Source organism: Marmota monax, unplaced genomic scaffold, assembly GCF_021218885.2.
Source record: "Marmota monax isolate L192 unplaced genomic scaffold, Marmota_monax_Labrador192_F-V1.1 WCK01_AAM20220418_F8-fsc00045, whole genome shotgun sequence".
Lineage (NCBI taxonomy): Eukaryota > Metazoa > Chordata > Mammalia > Rodentia > Sciuridae > Marmota > Marmota monax.
The window spans coordinates 2,478,538-2,501,300 of record NW_026692132.1 but is presented as its reverse complement, the minus strand read 5'-3'; the positions used below and the strand labels follow the sequence as shown (position 1 = coordinate 2,501,300).

At 41.1% G+C, this 22,763-nt stretch overlaps 1 protein-coding gene across 6 annotated transcripts in view; it reads left to right on the top strand.

Moving 5' to 3' along the window:
• Nucleotides 1–22,763, top strand: part of Dixdc1 (DIX domain containing 1) — a 79,555-nt gene that overhangs the window by 32,764 nt on the left and 24,028 nt on the right. For 3 of the 6 annotated variants that reach the window (XM_058586301.1, XM_058586303.1, XM_058586299.1), the window contains 9 exons: nucleotides 1,370–1,499; nucleotides 4,358–4,483; nucleotides 6,533–6,764; nucleotides 7,342–7,449; nucleotides 14,237–14,349; nucleotides 16,106–16,254; nucleotides 18,981–19,070; nucleotides 20,195–20,248; nucleotides 21,629–21,679. In XM_058586301.1, coding sequence (XP_058442284.1) covers nucleotides 1,370–1,499; nucleotides 4,358–4,483; nucleotides 6,533–6,764; nucleotides 7,342–7,449; nucleotides 14,237–14,349; nucleotides 16,106–16,254; nucleotides 18,981–19,070; nucleotides 20,195–20,248; nucleotides 21,629–21,679 — 1,053 coding nt within the window. Of the gene's footprint in view, nucleotides 1–1,369; nucleotides 1,500–4,357; nucleotides 4,484–6,532; nucleotides 6,765–7,341; nucleotides 7,450–11,550; nucleotides 11,690–14,236; nucleotides 14,350–16,105; nucleotides 16,255–18,980; nucleotides 19,071–20,194; nucleotides 20,249–21,628; nucleotides 21,680–22,763 lie in introns of those variants that run through there. The other 3 variants (XM_058586304.1, XM_058586305.1, XM_058586307.1) reach the window with 2 other exon arrangements.

Here is a 22,763-nt window from a genome sequence, read left to right as displayed (position 1 = left end):
GAAGATCTCAAGTTTGAGGCCAGCCTCAGCAACTAAGCATCTTACTGAGACCCTGCCTCAAAATAAAAAAAAAAAAATAAAAGAGGGCTGGGGATGTGGCTCAATGGTAAATTGCCCCTGAATTAAGTCCCCAGTACCCCCCCAAAAAAATAAATAAATAAAAATTAAATGGTAAAGCCATTTACCTATTTCAGAGTTATCTAAGTGAAGTGACTTATGTCACTTCTCACATTTCATTGGCCCAAACAAGTCATGGGGTCATGCCTAACTTCAAAAAGTGGGGAAGGGCAACTATTTGTATGCAGAGAAGGAAGAAGACTTTTTATTCTTGTTATTGCACCATTTCAGTTTGTCCTTTATTGACAGCAGTCGTTTCCATAGCTTGATTAAAGTAGTATCAGCCAGACTTCTCCACTGTAAGATTTTTTTACCCCTTCACATGAATAAATATACTATAGAGAATTACTTTGAAACTATATAAAACTTCCATTCTTCATCAAAATTTTACTAATTAATTAATATCTGAACAGGCTCACAATTTTAGATAGGCTCTCACTAAGTTGCCTAATCTGTCCTTGAACTTGTGATTTTCCAGCCCCAAAGGATATAGGCATGGACCATCACATCTGACCCCTGGCAGATTTCTGATAATATAGGGCCTTAACTTTGTCTGAAGTGAATGAAAATGCCCCTCAGTCTTCAGTAACTATACCCTTCTCACTATATCCTTTTTCTTTTCCCTTCTTTGTGGTGGTTTTAGTTAATCAGATCCTTTTTGATAACATAAAGTGCGGATTAAAACTAACTCTGTAGCAATCCTAGGATTATGGGCTCAGGAGAATAAATCTTGGGTTGACTTTGAGATGATTTCAGTTAAGTTTCATTCTGAAAAAAGCAGCTATGGGAGAGGCAGCTCTGAGCTTGGGTTATTGTTTATCTCTCCTTCCACAGGATCAATTTGTATGAGTATCACAGTCCATTGTGAATATGGTGTATGAGGGATTGTTACTGGAAAGCATAATGGGTTGCTGGCCGCAGTGATTATGCCTGAAAACTGGCTGGAGTCCTGGGTCTAGCCCTGTCAACAGAGCGAAATTCAAGGAGAGGAGGAATGACAATAATTTAAACACTCATCTCCTTTTATATCTCTCCAGTGCCATTTAAGTCACAGGGTAGCTTATCCCTAGAGATTAGCATAAAATTAGAGGGTATGGCCTGTACAAGCTTCCTTCTCTCTTTCCTTAAAATCTCCTTCTTCTGGATATAGATTGTCCACCATACTACGACCTCTCATGCGGCCTTAGAGGTGCAGGATAGGGGATAAGACTAATATGCTACCTTTCCCTCATTTCCGCTTTTTATTTTCCAGCAACAGCTCCAGGCCTATGTGGCCTGGGTGAATGCACAGCTGAAGAAGAGGCCATCAGTGAGGCCTGTGCAGGACCTGCGACAGGATCTCCGCGATGGGGTGATCCTGGCATATCTCATCGAAATTGTTGGTCAGTTGGCCCTGGACTCTGATGTTACCATAGACTTTTATCCTTCATATGCCCTTTGACACAGGTTGATTCTTTAGAATATATAGCAGTGGAAGTGGAGAAAAAAATACTTGCCAAACTTTTTTTTTCTTTTTAAAAATTTTTTCATTTGTCCTTTTTAGTTATACAAGATACTTGGCAAAACTTAAATCATTTCTTCATTGGTCAATACTGTGTACTAGGCACTGTTTCTAAGTTTGGGAACATAATGAATGCAGTCGGTGTTCTCAGGAGTCTCTCAATCTAATTGGAAAGTCTGGACAGTGAAGTCAGTTCCATTAATGTGCTTGGTGCTTTGATGGGATGAACACAGAAAGAAGTGCATAGAAGGGACACCCTTCCCAGTCTGAGGGGTTCAGGGATGGCTGACCAGAAGAATTCATGTCTAAACTGAAGCCTGCCAAAAGAATTGACGTCTGCTGGGTGTTGTGGTGCATGCCTATAATCTCAGCAGCTTGGGTTCAAAGCCAGCCTCAGCAACTTAGCAAGACCTTGTCTCAAAATAAAAAATAAGTAGGGCTGGTGATGTGGCTAAAGCTCAATGATTAAGTACCCCTAGGTTCAATTTCTAGTATGTATAAATAGATACATAGATAGATAGATGTTTAAATGGACGCCTTCCAGAAGAACTGATGTCTAAACCAAGACCAGAAAAGGAAGTAGTAGCCAGGCAAAATGAGGATGTTACCAGCAAAACACTCCTTTCTAATACTCACTACATAAAAGGGTTTTTGCTCTTGAAACCCTGGCACCATTTTTACTAGATGTTACTGTAATTTTATGTTCATAGCTCTGCAGTTGTTTTTACTTTTATGTGGTGTTGGGGATCGAGCCCATTGCCTCACTCATGCTAGACAAGCACTCTACCATTAAGCCACAATCCCGGCCCTGCAATTGTTTTTCTTACCAAATGGTAATTACTTGTGGTAATTGTTTATTTATCTACCTTTCTTCTGTAAAGACTGAACTCTTTAAGAGAATGCACAGTATCATTTTTTTTTCTATCTCCACAACCTCTAACCATGGGGACCTAGTAGGTACTCAAACATTTATTGTTGTATTAGTCAATGGACCATGCTTAGAGTCCTTGAGGGCTGTAGGGCTTATGAGTGGTATGGAAGAAGCAAAGTTTGCAACAGGCATTACCTTGTTGGGACAGCTGGTGAATTCATCAGAGCATTTATTTGTAATGATAATAACAACGTGAATACTAATAGCAGCTGCCAGGATTAACCTCTTTCTATCTTGTTTAATTTCTTGTGCTGGGGCTCTAACCCTGAGCCTCTCACATGCTAGAAGTACTCTTCCACTCAGCTACATCCTCAGCCCTTGAACCCTACTTTCCACTGTGACTTTGCTATATAGAAATAACCTCAAGTTATCTCCCTAAATTCGTATGGTTAGCCACTAACTTTCCCTTGAGTTGAAGATATGAATATTCAGCTTCTTATTCAGCATCTCTACTTGGTGTCTAGTGTGCAGCTCTAACATCACATGTCTTAATCAGAATTTTGATTTTCTCCTTTCACTGATCCCTTTCCAAGTTTTTTCATCTAAGGAATATATTACATTGCCATTCAACCAGTCATTAAAGCAGAACACTTAGAAATCATTCTTAATTCTTTCTCTTGTGGCTTAAACCTAATCATTTACATGTAGTTTCTGCTTTATATTTATAATATACTTAATATATGACTTCTTACCATCTCTTCCTCTCCCCAAACCATCATTATCTGTCATGAATATTTTCATTATCTTCCTAACTAATCTCCCTTCATCTTCTTTGCCTAATCCATATACACAAACTCAAATTGGAAAAACATAAACCAGATGACCATTAGTCCTTTATTTTAAACTCTCCATTGGTTTTGCCAGGTAATGTGGTGCATGCCTATAATACCAGTAACTCAGGAGGCTGAGGCAGGAGGGTTGCAAGGTTGAGGGCAGCAATAGCAGCTTAGTGAGGCCCTAAGCAATTTAATGGGAGCCTGTCTCAAAAAATAAAAGCACTGGGGATGTAGCTCAGTGGTAAAGCTCTCCTGGGTTGTAAATAAATGAAATAAAATAAATTCTCCATTGGCTTCTCATTACACTTAGAATAAAATTTTAGGCTCTCCACTGTGGTCCACAAAGCCCTACAGGACCTGGCCTTGCTACCTCTCTGGCCTCTCCCAGGACTCTGTGCTTACTCCACTCCAGCTACACTGGTCTTGCTCCTATGCCTCAGATATGCTGAGCTCCAATCCTACCTGTGGTTTCTTAATTTGGAATGCTTCCTCTTCAAATCTTAACATCTTAATATTTTTAAGTCTTAACATCATTTATTCAGTCTCTGCACAAATGTATTATCAGAGAGGCCATGATCACACTTCTGTATTTTTCCTCATAGCATGTATCATTCATTATCTGAAATTATATTAAGCATTTATGTGTAATCTGCCATCCCTAGAGATGGAAACTCCCCAAGGAAAGGTTACCTTGTTCACTGCTCTCTGTGATGCCATGAACAGTGCTTGGCACACAGCAGGTGCTTACTTAATATTTTTTTGAATGAATAAATGTATATATACTACCTTCATAGGTCCATGGGTTTAGATATAAAAATTTGAAGGCCCTCCAAAAGGCTTTCATTTTCTTCTTCCCCATCCAAATTACAAAAACCAGGATGTAATTTACTCATATTTTCTGGATAATTTTATTGTTCATATCAAATATTCCCTTCCTTTGTGTCTAGCTGCCGTGTAATTTTGATAATATTTCTCCATGTAACGTATGTATATATATATATATATATATTTTTTTTTTTTCTTTTCTAACAGCAGGAGAAAAGCTGAGTGGGGTACAGTTGAGTCCAAGTAACCAACAAGAGATGAAGAATAATGTGGAGAAAGTACTACAGTTTGTGGCCTCCAAAAAGATTCGTATGCATCAGACTTCAGCTAAAGGTTAGTGTCTCTTCACATCCTTGGTGGATGAACACACTCAGCTTTACTGGTGTTTGCCAGTCTTAGAAGCAACACTCTTGGTTGTGTAGCCACTGGCTCTTTTTTTTTGTCCTGGTGCTGGAGATAAGAACTTTATACATGCCAGGCAAGTGCTTTTCCACGGAGCCACATTCTCAGCTAGCCAAGGGTTGTAGAATGGCCTCATGTCATTTTTCCATAACAAAAGTTATCCTCTTGGGATGGAATGATTATCAGAATCTGAGTGCCGTGGAAACCTGGGTGGAGATAGAAGTTCTCTATTCTTTGTAGTTGGATACAGATCTCCTTGAGTATATATGGGAGAATTAATGGTACAAAAATAAATGACAAAATTATATTAATTTTAGAATTTCTAAGTTTTCAAAAATAGAAATAGATAATATTTTTCAAGTTCCTTGGGTTTTTTGACCAAATATTATTTCACATTATCATAACATGTTTCTTTCTCCCAGTTTTCTAGAAGGAAAATATTTTATAGCATTTTCTTAATATCAATACATTCCAGGCTCTGTGGCCTCTGAATATGCCCTCTTCTGTATTGACATGACCCAGGTGGGTTTGACCAGGCTGCAAAGAAAGAGCAATATAGGTGTCCTTAGAAAACACAGGCTCCCTAACCCTTTGCTGTTTCTCTAGAATTGATTGGATCTAGTTCTGTTGCAGCTTCAGTTTCTGGGTCTGATTGCCTGTCTGAGAATGGAGTCAGAAGGGAGCCTTCCTTTCATGATGGATTATTGGAATTCTTTGTGTAGGGGTCATTCAGGTGGGCAAATGCTGAACCATTGAGAACACTCAGAGGACGTATCAAATAATCCTTTTCTAAGTTTTGTATATTTAAAAGGTTAAGAGGCTAAATAAAGAGAATTTTACCTTGAGTTAATTTTCACCAGTTCTATCACATTACTTTTTGCCTTTTTTTCTAGGGCAGAATTTAGAGAGCCATATCTTTGATCTGGTCCCCATGTGGAGTGGGCTTGGGGATCTGGCCCAGTAAAGTCGCTATTTTTAAGGGAACCCTGCCATTCAGGGCATCATTGTCTTTTACCTGGAGAAGCACTACAGTTTCCTAATTAGTCCTGCTGCATTGATTTTTTCCCCTTCCTTTTCTGCTTTCCACACTGCAGCCAGAATGATCTAAGAATGCGTATGCTTATGCTATTCCTCTGCATTGAGGGCCCTTAGAATAAAATCCAAAGTCTTTCCTATGGCTTACTCTGTCCTGTATGACCAACCTCTATTTCTCCATCACTGCTCATCTTTCCCTTCTTCCTCTGGATCCAGTACTCTGTCCATGCTGAACTTCTCTCAGTTCCTTCACCACAAAGCTGAGCCCCAGAAATATAACATAAATTACACTGGTAACTTAAGTTTCTAATAGCCTTATTATAAAAAATTAATGAGATGATACTTTATCTAACTCAATATATCCAAAATACTATTGTTTGATTCTGAAATCAGTACAAAAATTACTGAGATATTTCATATTCTATTTTTGTACTAAGTCTAATGAGATATTTGTCATTCACTTTTTGTGTGTGTATTAAGTAAGTACTATACTTAGAGCACATTTCAATTCAGAGTAGTGAAATTTAAAATGCTTAGTGGCAGCATGTGGCTTGTGGCTCCTATGTCAGACAGTACAGCTCTTTCACTTGCAGGCCCTTTAAACCTACTTTTCCTTCTTCCCAGATTACTTTTTTCCCTTCTCTCATCTCATGGACCACTCTTCATCAAACAAGTCTCAGTTGAGGACTCACTTCCTTTAAGAATATATCCCTGAGCCTCTAAGATGCCTCTACTCTGAGCTCCCAAAGACTTCTGTACTTCTGTGATCAGAATGTTATTGTACTTATTATGTAATTGCTTTTAGACCTTCTGTCTCCTTTGTTGAACATGGCTTTGTGAAGACCAAGACTTTGACTTCCTTTCTTGTGTGTCACTAGCACTTTGTAATGCAAGTCTTCAGCCTCTGCTTCTTTCTCAGGACTTCTTGGTCTGTTTGGTCCTCAGATATCGTGGAAGGAAACCTGAAGTCCATCATGAGGCTGGTCCTTGCGTTGGCAGCTCATTTCAAACCTGGCTCTAGCAGGATGGTGAGCCAAGGACAAGACTCCAGAGCCCCTCTACAGAGTCACCAGCCACATTGTGCCACTGCCGTGGCTCAAGGAGCAGCTGCTGCTTTAGCTGATGTGTGCCATGACATGTCACGATCAGGACGGGATGTCTTCAGATACAGACAGAGGTAACAGTAGAAATCTGGGGATGGAAACTGATATCTCTCTCTGGTATTTCTTCTCTTAGACAATACTAGTGCAGGAATTGGAAGTATCACTTAAATAGCCCCACATTGCAGAAAAGAACATGGAGTGGAGGTTTGGGAAGGTACTGCAAGAGAAAAGTTTATTTCTGTTTGAGATGATTATTTGCAGTTACTAGAATGTAAGGGAACTATATGTGTTCGGTTTTTCCTCTGGTTCACAGAGAGAGATGTAGGAGTAACACTTTAGTCCGTCTGGGGGAGGATCTACCCTGGTATATATCCAGAAGACTAAGCTGTCCTGGAGAGTCATGGCAGAGGTCCTTTGGGGATTATGCATATGATGAGGGAGAGAACAATCCTGAAATGTTGCAGAGATTGATGAAATTCCTTTTTTTTTTTTTTTTTGGCCTGCCTTCCCTACTAGATTTCTTTGAGGTGGGGTTTTGCCTTATTCATTTTCTTGCTTATGGTGCTCACAGAGTGTTAGAGTATCAGTACTTTTAGAGTTGACCTGATTTGAAGAACTGATACTCTCCCCTTTTTTACTCTTTGGCTTTAGGAACAGTAGCATGGATGAGGAGATTGAGAATCCATACTGGAGTGTGCGGGCACTGGTGCAGCAGTATGAAGGACAGCAAAGGTCTCCTTCTGAGTCGAGCTGCTCCAGGTAATTTGGCCTCAGATTCCTTATACTACAGCTGAATTTTTGGGTATTCTCAGGGTTCTCAACTTCAGGTGGCAAAACAGCAAGCAACTAAGACACTTAACCTCTTTTTTTTTTTTTAAAGAGAGAGAGAGAGAATTTTTTAATATTTCTTTTTTAGTTTTTGGTGGACACAACATCTTTATTTTATTTTTATGTGGTGCTGAGGATCAAACCCAGTGCCCCAAGCATGCCAGGCGAGCACGTTACCGCTTGAGCCACATCCCCAGCCCCCCTAACCTCTTTTAAAAAAATTTTTTTATAGTTACAGATGGACAGCATGCCTTTATTTATTTGTTTAGTTTTTAAAAAATATTTTTATATTTTTAGTTTCAAGTGGACACAATATCTTTATTTTACATTTACATGGTGCTGAGGATCGAACTCAATGCCTTAAGCATGCTACGCAAGCTCTACCACTGAGCCACAACCCCAACCCCCTGTTTGTTTAGTTTTCTTATGCAGTGCTAAGGATAGAACCCAGTGCCTCACACATGCTAGGCAAGTACTCTCCCACTGAACTACACCCCCAGCTCCCTAACCTCTTTTCCTATCCTCAGTTTGACTTTTAAAAGAGAGCCCTCAGCATTGCATGTGATTTTGTATTGACAGGAGGTGAATGAGGCTGGTGAATTTTTCGCACAGAGAAACTGTGGCGCCTCAGTGCCAATGCTTAGCTGTGACCACATGGGGGCATGCCTGGGACCTGTCAGATCCCAGCCTAGTGGTGCTGACATTTGTGTACCAGCTGCCAGTGTTTATTTTTTTTTTAATTTTTTTATTGTTGGTTGTTCAAAACATTACAAATTTCTTGATATATCATATTTCACACTTTGATTCAAGTGGGTTATGAACTCCCATTTTTACCCCATATACAGATTGCAGAATTACATCAGTTACACATCCATTGATTTACATATTGCCATACTAGTGTCTGTTGTGTTCTGCTGCCTTTCCTGTCCTCTACTTTCCCCCCTCCCATCCCCTCCCCTCCCCTCCCCTCTTCTCTCTCTACCCCCTCTACTGTCATTCATTTCTCCCCCTTGTATTATTTTTCCCTTTCCCCTCACTTCCTCTTGTATGTACTTTTGTATAACCCTGAGGGTCTCCTTCCATTTCCATGCAATTTCCCCTTCTCTCTCCCTTTCCCTCCCACCTCTCATCCCTGTTTAATGTTAATCTTCTTCTCCTGCTCTTCGTCCCTACTCTGTTCTTAGTTACTCTCCTTATATCAAAGAAGACATTTGGCATTTGTTTTTTAGGGATTGGCTAGCTTCACTTAGCATAATCTGCTCTAATGCCATCCATTTCCCTGCAAATTCTATGATTTTGTCATTTTTTAATGCAGAGTAATACTCCATTGTGTATAAATGCCACATTTTTTTTATCCATTCGTCTATTGAAGGGCATCTAGGTTGGTTCCACAGTCTTGCTATTGTGAATTGAGCTGCTATGAACATCGATGTAGCAGTGTCCCTGTAGCATGCTCTTTTTAGGTCTTTAGGGAATAGACCGAGAAGGGGAATAGCTGGGTCAAATGGTGGCTCCATTCCCAGCTTTCCAAGAAATCTCCATACTGCTTTCCAAATTGGCTGCACCAATTTGCAGTCCCACCAGCAATGTACAACTGTACCCTTTTCTCCACATCCTTGCCAGCACTTGTTGTTGTTTGACTTCATAATGAGCTGCCAGTGTTTATGACCGCCAGTTTCATTGCACTGTCTTGGATCCTGAGTATGACTCTTAAGTTATGTCTGGAGAAAGCTGTATAAATCTCATAGCAAGAAAGGAAATTCAGCAGAGTTGTCTGAAGCATTAAGAGTATTCCAATATTCAATTTCAGGGCTGGGAATGGTGGCAGATCAGTATGTATTTGAGTGGGCTAATAATGTTTATGACTGTAGGTGGAGAGGCTGTCTCAGTCTCCTTTAGAGCCAAGGGCAGAGACAAGAACAGGACACTGCTCTAATAAAAGCCTGACCAATGCCAAGAGTAGTGAAAGAAAAAGATTATTTTCCTGACTCATGTAAATCACACTCCTGCAAACACATCCTCAGATCATGTTAGCTTATTTACTAATTTCATTTTGTTGATGAATCATATTTTACTTACGCTGTAGTGACTTTTTTCTCGTACCTTAACCAGTGAAGTCTATTCTGTTTAAGCCTAATTGTTCCTTCTATATATTTGTTTTTTTCTCTTATGTCTTTCCCTCATAAAAATCCATCCTATTTTGACACACCATTTTTATTGAGGTCATATGGAACTCTTTCCAGCATTTTAATATACTGGTAACCTTGATCAACTTTAAAATTTTCACATTTAAGAGGTGTTCTTTTTTATTTATAAAATGCACATACATCAACCATTAAACATTCTGAAGTATACAATCCAGCACACTCATTTAGTATCTTCATAATGTGCAGCCATCACCACTATCCCGTTGGAAGACATCTTCATCATCCCAAAAGTAAGCCCATAACCACTGAGCAATATGTGTGCTTTTAATGACAGTCTGAACCATTGCTTTTTTGCTTTCTGCTTGGACTATCAGTTGGTACAGAATCAAAAGATATTTCCTTGTATAATGAGATCTGTTGCTTCCTGCAGTCTATAAGCCTTTTACTCTTCTGATGACAGTGCCTGTTTTAGTTAGACAGAGATGAGGAAATGGATCTCCTCCTGAAAGCACCTGCTTCCTTCCTCCAAGCAGGAGGACTTAGATTGGGGCTGGAGCTCCTGAGATTGTGTAATTGAGGAACCCACTGGAAAGAAGGCTGCTCAGGACACTGTTCTAGGAGAGGGGTTGGAGGAGAATAATTTGTATTCATTCTCCTTTGTTTTCTTCTCCTTCCTGGTTTTGCCATTTTCTTCTTCTGCCAGTCCCTCACTCAGCTCACTGAGAATTCACACTCTGCCTTTCGGAAGTGCCCAGGGAAGGAGTGGGCTTCTCACAGCTACCAGGGACCAGCAGGCCCTGGCACTTCTGTCCCCGCCCACCGCCCCGCCCCAGGGAGTACCCCTGAAGGGGATAGGAGACTTGATAGGAGACCCAGGGATGTGGGTGGTCCGGAGAGTGGCTCGGAAGATAGGAAGGATAGCCCCTTAGGTCTGATCCCCTTTCCTTGGAGCTCCAGGAACACCCCGGGCATAGCCCTGCCCGCCTGTTGCTCCATAACCTCGGGCCAGCCTGTCACTGTATCCTAGCAAAAAGATCCTCAGTTTGGTGGGGAGAGCGGCGGTGTGTGTGTGGGGGGGGGAGTGGGCGGGGGAGGGAGGAGAAAACATAAAATGCCGGAGGGGAAGGTGGGAGGAAATGGGCGTCCAACGGGTTTCCTAGGGACAGCCTGAGTCTCCACCCCGCTAGCTTCCCCCTCTTGCGGGAAGCCGGGCTGGGCTCCCTGCGGGTTAAACCAGCGCGTTAGACCCTGTCCACTAAGGGAGGGGTCGCAGTGGAGCGGCAGCGATTTCCAATCTGCGCTTCTTAGGACCAGGATCACTCGAGCCCTCCGGGTGATTCTTCCGACCCGTCGCCCTTCCCCCGCCTATCCTGGGGCTCCAAACCGTCCCCGGCTGCCCGGACCCCGCCCCTATCCCCGGCTCGCACCCCTACCTTTGCCCAGAGCGGCTTGGGTCCGAGCCCAGCGCTGCCTTGTCGCATGTGACAGCCTGGGAAGGTTCGGGAGGGAGGCGGGTGAGGTGGGAGGGATAGGGGAGGCGGTGCGGAGCGGGATCACCCGCACGCTCACGGCCGGGGACTCGACGCGCAGCCCGAGCTGCTGGGAGCCTCTCTCCGGGTCGGAGATGGGTTGAGATGCCTTCGCCTCCGGGGATGCCCAGAGCCGCGCGGCCGCGGAGACTAAGATGCAGCTGCCAGGAACTGGCTGTCGACAAGAGGAGGCGGCTTCCTCCGAGGCTGGGCTGCGACAGAGTCTGAGCTGCTGGGACAGTGCGCTTCACACCCGGGAGCATCCCTGTCTCTGGTGCCGAGACGCCGGCCTCTGCCCTTTATACTTTCTCCGGCAATTGGGACCAGCTTCTCCGCGGGTTGGCTCGTCCCGGGAGTCGTTCTTCGGGCCCCAGAGCGGGGAGACATGCCTGATTTGGGAGAGCTGTGACTCTCAGCCTTCCACTTCACCCAGAGAAGCAGGCTTGCTGAAGCCCGATCCAGGAGGGGGACCATGGGAGGGACCCAAGTCAAATGGTGAGCTGAAGCCACTTGGGCTTTGCAGGTGGGGGCATGGGTGGGAACAAGGCCAGGACTGGAGGATGCTGTTGGCCACAGAGACGGGGATCAGTCGTGGCGCTTTATTGGGGAGGACAGGCTGCTGGCCTGGGATTATAACTATAAAATACGGTGGTTCTAGGCATCTGGAGCCAGCTATAGAGGCAGGACTGGCCCTTTTCTGTTTCTGCTAAAGGAGGTGTCTTCGGGAGGAGACAGGATTGTTCCTTATCGCCGATCGCCTAAAAAAAAAAATGATTTGAGTCTAATTTGAAGGGTCTTTGCCGGGGAGATTTCTTGTCTAATAAATTAGCATTGGAGAGATATTAGACCTGTGGGAATTAAAAAATATTACCAGTTGGACCTGATTTGTAATCATTTGTTCTCTGACCTCAGAGAGGATTATGATAGCAAGTAGGGGATTTTTTGTTTATTTTAGGTCTTTTAAACTAGTCCGGGAGGAGCCAAAGTCTTAGAATTAATTAGCATTAAAATACTTTTCTCTGACCTGAGGTAGAGGATTTAATGCACCTCCTTTATCCGTGAAATACTTAGGGAGGCAGCACCCTCCCTGCTCTGGCCTGCGCCTCTGGATTTTTCTCTCAGGTCTTTCCCCTTTTTTGACTTGGCCATCTAGTTTCCTGGTCTTACCTCTGGCCTCACCCAGGCAGCCTCAGTTCAAGAAAAAGAAATGTTGTTTTCCTTTGGCTGCTCTGCCACGCCCCCAATGGGGTTGGTTATCCAGGCATCCGCCCCCTTCTGCCCTTATATGGGGAACAGCTCACTTACGAGGAGGAGGAGGAGGAACGGAGCATGCGTCTGCGCTTTTAGGAAAGCAGTTTTCCAGCATCCTAAGTTCACACTACCCCTGTCCCCGTCCTCGCTTTGTCTGGCACCTACTTCCTGTGGTCCAGCCAGATGCAGGCAGTGGAACATCTCAGCAATAGCACCTTGTCATCTGAGAAAGTGGGGCTGCCTTATTCCTCAAAGAGGAGCAGCTGTTGTAGGTTTCTTTCTGCACCTGGATTCCCATTTCTATAAGAGGTAAATGCTGAGGCCTGAGCAGTCATAAATCTTATAAATGACATAGCAGTCTTAGTTGAGAGCTTTTCCAGCATTTTAATTCATGCTGGTCTGAAACTCAGATTGCATAGGTGGTGAGAGATGAACAGGAGTTCTGGAAAGCACTCATTGTTTCTCATCCTCCTTACCCCTTTTGCCTGTTTGTGTTGTAGATCTATACATATTATTAAGCAACTTTTTTTAATGTGGAGTAGCACAAAACTATAAATTTTTTTCCTGTAGTTCTAAGAAGAAACAGAATATAGTACTCACTAAGGTCATATCCACCAAAACACTTCAACTGTGGACACTAGTCCTCAGGCTGCTTTACATGAGGTTTTGAAGTCTTTGGCTGTTTCACTGTGGTTGGCTCTTGTTTTTTGTGGGTTTCTAGGAAGATGATATCTTAACTCCTGATCGTTGTTGTGAGGATTAGCCTGGAAGACTTCAGGGGCACATTAAGTGGGTCAGTGAATCCTAGACACTTTCACTGTTGTCTGGGTGATGAATTTGGAAGGAATTCTATAAGGGGGCTGGGCCTGCAAACCCCACAGCCCCTGAGATTGTTTCAGTGCTGATATTCTCAAGGTGCAGTGCAGGGAGAAATGGCTCTTCAGACTCCTTTATCCCTCTCAGACCGAAGCATCAGCCTCACATTCCCATCTAGTCTTATTATTTATTGTGGTTCCAAAGATTTAAAATTCCTCTTCCCTGAAAATCTGAACAGTGCCTCTGAAGGATAGTAGTTATATCAGAACTTAAGAATTATTGAGAGGTTTCTGATGACAATTTGAAAATACTGCGGCAGAGATATGTAATGATTTACTTTGATGGGAGTAAATCAAGTGAACCCTTATTTCACTACTCCTTGCAGATCTTTCTCCTTTTGACATCTTACTCTTATTTTCTGGCTCAATTGTTGATAAATCACTGCCCCTCTGCTCAGCCTGTATACACTATATTCATTCCAGCAATTTCTACCCCAAGCTATCCTGACCCTATCTCTTTTGGGATAGAGCTGATCTGTGATCACTCTGCTGGTATTGCTTGTGTAAGAGATCAGTGTATTGGAAATAAAAGTTTTTTTCTAGCTCCAAAAGGTACTAGGACACATGCTGGCATTTGTCTCAGAACACAGGCTTGGGGAATGGTGACGGTGGAGGTAGTGAGAGAGAAAAAACAAAACAAAACAAAATCTTAAAGTTATTTAAATGCTAGATTACCTGTCCTGATAATTTTCTTCTCTAATCAGTGATGCTTAAAGGCAGCCTTGTTGTGGAAAAGACTTTCAAGGACTGGATTATTCATTAAACAAGTTTATCATCTAATAGTTCTTACTATGGGTTAGGTACTGTGTTAGGCACTATGGGTAAGATGATTAAGACTTCTCTCTGGGATAAATAATGAACATTGGCTTCTGAACAACTGTAGTAATTGCTTCTTTTCCTTTTTCTTCAATCACAGCCTGACTTCACCCAGTCCAATTCACAGTGCAAAGAGTGAGTCCATTATAACACAGTCAGAGGAGAAGGCAGATTTTGTGATTATTCCCTCTGAAGGAATAGAGAACAGAACAGGTACTGTCTGTCTGCCTGCTTGGGTTGGCTCAAGGAAAGTCTCTGAACTTGAAGCGTTTGGAGGTCCTGATTATCTACCTCTAAGCTCCCTAGCCTTGTCCCTCTCTGTGGTCTGTGCATGTGGGGTCAGCTGTGGAGGGCTGTAATGCCCAAGAGCCAATTAATGTAGTTATCCTCTTACTGTCCTTTCTGGTATTCTAGCTGTCAAAAATCTTGCAGTAGCATAGATAGGCCCTTTCCTATCTGGCTGCCTATTAATTAGGAAAGGACTTTAGGGACCTTTAGAACATTTAGAAGCCTTACTTAGGTAAACAACTTTTAAAATTTATATAAATATATATATGTTTTAGATGGACATACAATACCTTTATTTTGTGGATTTATTTTTATGTGGTGCTGAGGATTGAATTCAGTGCCTCACACGTGCTAGGCAAGCACTCTACCACTGAGCTACAACCCCAGCCCAACAACTTTTATTATTCCTATTTTTTTTACAAACAATTTTGGTACTTCTCTAACTTAAATTAGGGCCAGGAATGTAGAGTATGAATGGAGAACACACAGTAGAGAGCAAGTCTACATCAGGCTCGACATGAGGCTTCAGAGAGACCACAAAGACTTCCCTTTGTTTAGGCTTCTCCATGGTCAGTCTCATTGGTCTCCTTTTTTTTTTTTTTTTTTTAACCTAAACATAAAGAAAAGCAAAGAAGAAGCATAGCATAAAAGTTACATTGAATTTCATTCACTCATAAGTATTGTAATGAAACCGAAGTACTTGGAAGAAAAGCTGTAATTAAATTTTTCCGTACTTTCTTACCCCTCAGTCCTACCATTAGGGCCAAAAAGCTAGTCATACTACTGAGTCAGAAACTCCTGGGACCTTACAGAGGGAGGAGGAAAATATTTATTGTGTGCCTGCTCCGAACCAGGTACCACCAGTCCCTGCACAGAAGTGTTTTTGTTTTGTTTGTTTTATGGTCTTGGGGATTGAACCCAGGGCCTTGTGTATGCTAAGCAAGTGCTTTACCACTGAGCTACATCCCCCACTCATAAGTTACTTCTTTTAATCTTTACCACAACCCAGAGGAATTATTATACTCCTTTTATGAATAAAGACATTTACTCCAAGAGCTTATACTCTTTTTTATTTCATGATGAATTTTAAGTTACTCTGAATACAATTAAGATAAAATAGATGAGAAAACCAGAGCAAAGAAGCCTTAAGGGTAGGGAAATAAAACCAGGGAGTGATATTAAACAGTTTTGTAAGCATGCTTTTATTAGTTTGTTTCTTGTGTGACTCACACAGTGTTATATGTGAAAGGGGTTCAGTCGTGATGCAAAGGAATCAAAGGAATATTGAATCATGGTCTCCCTTCTAAAATTCTAGCATAACCAACAGGAATTTTGTTTTCATTACACCTGACAGTTTCTTTCTTTGTATCTGGCAAATTTAGGCTTTGGGAATGCCAATTCTAGAGAATTAAGACTCTGATGGTGGGAGTCCTACTGCTTCCTTAGAGTTTAAGAAATGGTTTTCCATAGCAGAGTGAATGATGCTTCGCTGGTCCTGAAACCTGAGTTAACAGTCAGTTCCTTATGCCTCACAAACCCCACCTGGTGGAGAGTTCAGTTTGTATGTGAGGACAGGTTCAGAAAGCAGGTGACCTGAACCTGTAAACTACTCTTGTGAACGCTTTCTGCCGGAAATCAGTGTCCTCCAACATGAACTATACCCCTTCCTTTCATTTTGTAGAGGAGACAGAGTCTCCATTATCCCGAGACTGGCGACCTGGGAGCCCTAGAACCTATCTGGAGACCTCATGGGAAGAACAGCTGTTGGAACAACAAGAACATTTAGAAAAAGAAATGGAGGAAGCAAAGAAAATGATATCAGGACTACAGGTAGCTCTTTCTCTTGTTGTTTGTCTTCAGTGCACCAATTGATTATTATTTTTAAGTCACTAGTATAAATTGAAAAAAAAACCACCCTGATTTTAGTTTTATATGAGATCAGAGTTGAATGAGGGAATTTAGATAGAGTAGTACACAAAAAGCAAAAATTGCTAATATGTGAGTGCTTTAAATGGACTTTGTGGACTGTTTGTAGCACAGCTGTTAGGATTTCTGCAAGCTCTGGGGCCATCACCAGCCCCTACCAAGCACTTATTCTGACTCTGCTTCACAGGCAGTCTTCTTTAGGTGGTTACAAATCTGCAATTGCAGCTTTCAGCCAAGAATGGCACTGTGAATAGTCAGGAATTTTCTCCCAGGAATTCTTCACTAGGGAAGGTAGAAGAGCAAGTAATGCCGCCAGGTTTCCATTTTCCTCTAGCTAAGGGATTTAGCCCACTCCTAATGCATTTGCAAGCGGATGCCAAGTCACAATGATCAGGTAGAAAAGGTTTTCCTTGAGCAACAAAGCCCTTCAGTTTTTCCTGTACCTGCAGTGTCAGCTGGCAAATCTCTTCAGAGACTGGTGACCCACTTGACATAGTTTCCACCCTGAATGACCCCCTCAATCCTCTGTCTTTGTGTGACCATCTCTGTTTGGGGGAGCCCTTATAGTGTGCTGATGACCCTGAAATTGCCTAGGAATATTCCTTTCTGTTTATGCTGGGAACTGCACCGCTTCTGAATTGTGAAATATTTATGGACACATAAACAAAGCCCACATTATGTGTGTGGCTCTGGCAGCCGGCAGGCAATGGAGGGTGTGCTCCCAGCCAGCCAGCAACAGGGTGGGGACACAAAGGGTTCCTAAAGAAAAAAGGATATTGGTGCTGTGGTAAAATAATTTGCATAATGTATCCCCAGGAACTGAGAAGGCTTGGGGGAATGTTTGGAGGAATGTTACTGCCTAAACATTCCCAAAGAAAGTTGTTGGTTTTTCCTTTATTTGCTCCATATTTTAAAAACATCTAGCTTATGAGGCATTTTAGGTCCTTTTTCTGCCACTCCGTTAAGGAATATCTTAATGATTTTTTTTTTCCTGTGCTTGACTAGGAGGTATTCCATAGAGAACTTTGGGATTGTAGCCAATCAGGTTTTTCCCAGGATAATTTGCATTATATGAGCATGTATATCCATCAATTTAGCTCTTGGTTTGGTTTGTATTTCTTAGCCTTGGAGAAATATGATGGCAGCTGAAACAGAAAGAGAAGATAATTGACAGGCAGAAAGTCAGCATCTTAATATTCCCTGCAAATGGGAGTTTTAATTCATAGGCACATGATCACAATGAGAATTCAGTTCCATTGTAGAATACAAAAGGACTCACAGCATCCACTGGACTTCTTAACTCTTTCACGGATGAACAAATTACATGCTAAGCCACATTGAGGATTTCCGATTTATTAGTATGCCTTAGTTAGAACCTGTTGAACAATTTTCCATTAGTCACTATTTCTGTATTGCTACTCTCCCTTAGCCCCTGTATAGCCCTGACTATACATGTCTTGTACATGTCTGTGCTTCTCTCCATAACCCTATGAAATAGCCAAATTAATTTGATTTACTAATATTTTATTAGCAGTATTTAGTAGATCAATCACTGGCTGGACTTTAGATGTTTTTATCAACACTTATGATGAAATTGTGTTATATCAATTGAACCAGGATTTAACCTCTGTAATTCTTCTCTTTTGAATTGAGACAGAATTGTATTATAAAATAGGAACATATTTTTTAATCTTTCACTGGTCTGATAGGTCTCATAATACCTTCCTAAAGGGACAGATCCAAGTTTTGGGAGTGCTAAAGTATACAATTTGGGGAGACATTCAACTTTAAGAATAAGGTTTTGAAATATAAATACAATATTAGGATAGGGTCTTGAGAGAACACACGTAGGGGGCCTAAAGCTGGACTTCCTTAACTGCCCGCCTCCAGTCACTAAATTTTTTGTTTTCTTTTCAGTGCTGGGGATGGAACCTACTGGTGTTGTATCACTGAGTTATATCCCCAGTCCTTTTTGTTTTGTAAAAGTTTAAAAGAGGGACTTCCTAAGTTTCTAAGGCTGGCCTTGAATTTATAATCCTTCTACCTCAGCCTCTGAAGTCCCTGGGATTCCTGGAAACTCCCTAATATTCTAATGCAAACAGAGCCTGGAATTAAAATGAATGAGGACATCTTTGTAAAGAAGTCTTCCTTCTTATTCTATCCAGGTTGCCTTAGAAAGTAAAAATGAAGAATTATTAAAGCAAAAATCAAACAATCTCAAGTCATGTGTATTCCAAATAAGTCATTATGATACACTTTTCTAATCCAGGAAAATTCTTTACTGCTTTTAGACCCTTTCTAGTTTGAGCAGTTTGAGCAGCTCTGGTTTTAAATATGCTCTGTCACTTCTGAAAGGAAGATTTGTTTTTAGATTTTCTTCTGGGGCTAAGGAGCCCAGGAGCAGAGGGTTCACTTGTATACAGAAAGATGAAAGAGGCCTAGAGCATGGGTCTGACAAAAGAAGCTGGTCCCAAGGAAAGGAATTGGAAGTATTTAGGGGCAAAATTACCAAGGAGATTTCTGGAGGAAGCCAGACTGTGATTTCAGTTGGAGTGAGCTTACCAAGCCCATCTCTAGAGTAAGTCATCTGATGGGAATTTAAGTTTCTTTCTGCCTTTTTGGTTATTCAGGCCTTGTTGCTCAATGGATCCTTACCTGAAGATGAACAGGAAAGGCCTTTGGCCCTCTGTGAACCAGGAGCCAATCCGGAGGAACAACTGGTGAGCTCCATCTTTTGTTACTGGACACTAATCTAGTGTATATATTTACTTATTCTTAGCATTTGACTCTGCTGACCACACCTTCTTGGAATCTGCTCTCTGCTGACTCTAACTCTTGTTGCTGACTCTGCATGGCGCTGTTTCAAGGTGCTGAAGATATGGTAGTAGGAAAACAGGCCTAAGACCCTACCCTCAGAGAGTTTAAATTCAGCTCCCCTTTGAAGCTTCCCTTTTACTGCCTGTGTCTTCAATGTTAGTGCCTCTCAGTGTTCTACTCTGGGTCCTCATCTGTCTTATGTAGTCCCCTGGGCAGTATAGTCTGCCTCCGTGTCTTTACTCACTTCCCATCTGTTTCTTATTTTTGTATTTGCAGTCCAAAACACTCTTTGGAGTTCTAGATTTGTATATGCAACATGCAGCTGCCTGCTGACTGTTTTCATTTATATATGGTATAAACATCTCAATTTTAGTGAGACCTAAACTGAACAGTTTTTCTGTCTTCCACCCAACTGCCAAAACTACTTGTCCTTTTGGATGTCTGTACATCTCTTTGCATCTACCCAATGTCCCAAACAGAAAGTTGGATGTCATCCTTGAATCCTTTCTGATCCTTCCCTCTACATGTAGTTGTCTCCATTCTCATAGCCACTAATTTATTCAGGCATTCATCCAGCATTCTAGTTTCCTGCTAACTGGTTCTCCTAATTCCTCTTCTGTCCTCTAATTCGTTTTCTATAAAATAACAAGAATAATATTCCTAGAGGCCAACTTCACTTTGTTATCTCTTTGCATAAGACTTCATCAATTTCCTGTCATCCTTACTGGCCCTTCATGATCTGGCCCATATTTTCTTCTGCAACTTCATCTCTTGTCATTTTTCTTTCTCCCTTTATCTTATCCCCTGCTCCCAATACACACATACTTATTCTAAGCATTATTCATATTGTTCTACTTGCTGCACTTTGGGCCTATGTTTCCATCAGAAGGCAGGAACTGTTTCCTCTTCTAAGTAGCCTCAGTGCAGAGCTGATATCTAGAAGGTGCTTGATAAATATTTTTCAAACAAAGTGGCTTCTGAATTTCATATCATAGTTGTATAATCATCTGTTTTTGTCTTATGTTAGGTTATAATTCAAAGTCGTTTGGATCAGAGTATGGTGGAAAATCAGGACCTAAAGGTATGTCAGGACATGTGCCTTTTACCCTTTGAAAAAAAATAATGGGAGTGTTACACATAAACTTCAAGACAATTTTGTGTGAAGGGAAGGGGATGCGGAATCAGGATGTTAGCTGAACCCCTACCTGTATTTTGTCTTTAATTGAAAGACAGAGATATATCCAAGCATGTGAAAAAGAGTAATACCTTTTAAATCATGGTTGTGGGTAATAGATATATGTGTTATAATTGGTTGTACTTTCTCTATGTTTGAAATATTTCTTTTCTAATTAAAAGAAAAAATGGGTCTAATATCAATGTGGTATTTTTATGAATACTTTGCAGAATTCTTTTAGGTCAGTGGTTTTTAATTTTTTTGAGTCATAGGTATATGACTAAAGACGTTAACCCTTTCCCCAGAAATATACCTGTGTGCATGCACACATACTCATAGATGTGAATTTTTTTTAAAAATATTTACTTTTTATTTGTAGCTGGACACAATACCTTTATTTATTTATTTATTTTTATGTGGTGCTGAGGATCGAATGCAGGGCCTCATACGCACTAGGCGAGCACTCTACCGCTGAGTCACAACCCCATCCCACAGATGTGAATTTTAATAGGGTAATTTTCAATCCCATCTGTGGAGTCCAGGTTAAGGATACCATTTTAGAGCCTGGTGTGGTAGCACACCCCTATAATCCCAGTGACTCTGGAGGCTGAGGCAGTAGAGCCACAAGTTTGAAGCCAGCCTGGGCAACTTAGTGAGATCTTGTCTCAAAATAAAAAGGGTGGGGTTTGGGTCAGTGGCTCTGAGCAGGGGTGTATCTTCAGGGGTTCAATCCCCAGTAGTATCACACACACAAAAATCCCATTTTGGATATGTTAATTAAATGGATGCATTTTAAATATGATGCATTGGGAAATGCAAATTAAATATGATGTGTTAGGAAAAGAAGAGAGTGGAGTCCAGAAGCTCTCCAATCCTTAGCTGAACCTTAAGAACTGAGACAATTATTTAATGACATGGACATAGGCATATTTAGATATGGTTATATATTTCAGTGAGAGGGATTTAGATTATTATGATTAGATTTTCTTGTTGGTGAAGAATGAAAAATATAGAGAGCCTGTGGAGATTGATGGGGTGTTTTTTTCCTTGGCAAGACTGTTTCTGGGCAATTAAGCTGAGATGCCACAGAGAAGAATGGAGTAGGTCCTGTTCTTGTTTTTGTGGGTCAGCCTTTAATGCTTATTGGATCACATCTGTCTGCCTCAGTAGAGGGTTAATCGTTCATGGGATGGTCAACTGGGTTTTGTCTTCTCACTGACAGAATGAGGTAATGCTTCTGAAGCAACCCAGATGCCACCATCTGATGTAACTATATTTGGTTTGCAGAAAGAGCTGCTGAAATGTAAACAAGAAGCCAGAAACTTGCAGGGTATGAAGGTAAAAAGGAAGATATTTAATTCTTTAAATAAAGTCTCTGTAAGGTAAAGTAGTCTATTGGTAAGTGGCAATAGTTGGGTGCTAGGAGAATCATTTTAATTTGCTAGGGGTCTTTAATAGGCTTTGTACTATTGTGGGTGGGAATTGAGGCATGTTGAAGAATGTATCTTTGTTTTGCTGAGGTTTATGTCTGGTAGTTATGATTCATGGTGCTACCATTTCCCTCTGTGCCATCTCAGTTGTCTCCACGTGTAAAGTACTTCTCTTCAATATGAAAGAATGTCCTTTTTATTCCCAAAGAAAAATATTACTTACTTAGCTTTGGAATAGTTAATAACATTCAAGTGGTTTAAAGGTATGAAAGGACAGATCAGGAAAAGTCTGCCTTCCGTTTCTGTCCCCCCAGTCATCTAGTTCTCTTTCCTGGAGGTAACGTATCAATTATCAGCAAATGTGTATATATATTGTAAAATATACATATGTATAATGTCTATTTCACCCAAATAGTAGTATACTGTAAATACAGCTTGTCACTTTGCTTTTTGCACTTAGCAAGGGATCCTGTAGATCATTCTGTTTCAATAAAGACCTTCTTAGGCATTTTTTATATTTTCACTATTTTCATAGTGTTTTAGTATACATATATATGCTAATGTATTTATCATATTTCTATTGATGGTATTTTATTTTCCAATCTTTTGCTAATACCCATGATCTAGCTAATAACCATTAATGTATGTTACTTCATCTAAGTGGAATTTTTCTACTGAATAAATACCCAAAAGTAGAAGAGGATATTCTTAAGCCTCTGCTGTTCCCCTCTTCCTTGCATAGCTGGTCATGGACTAGCCTGGAATATAACTCAGAAGCATCTTCCAAAGTATATTTTGTAATCTTAGTGTTTTGAAATATTTGAAAGCACAAATATGCTTCATGATCAAAGAAGTTTGGGAAGTGCTATGGTATCTTGAAGATTCCCAGGGGATAGTAGCATGTTAAAGGATCTGAGAAGGTCTGTCATAAAGAGGTTGACCTAAAAAAAATTAGAATTATTAACCAAAAAAGTACTTTTTTCTTGTAACTC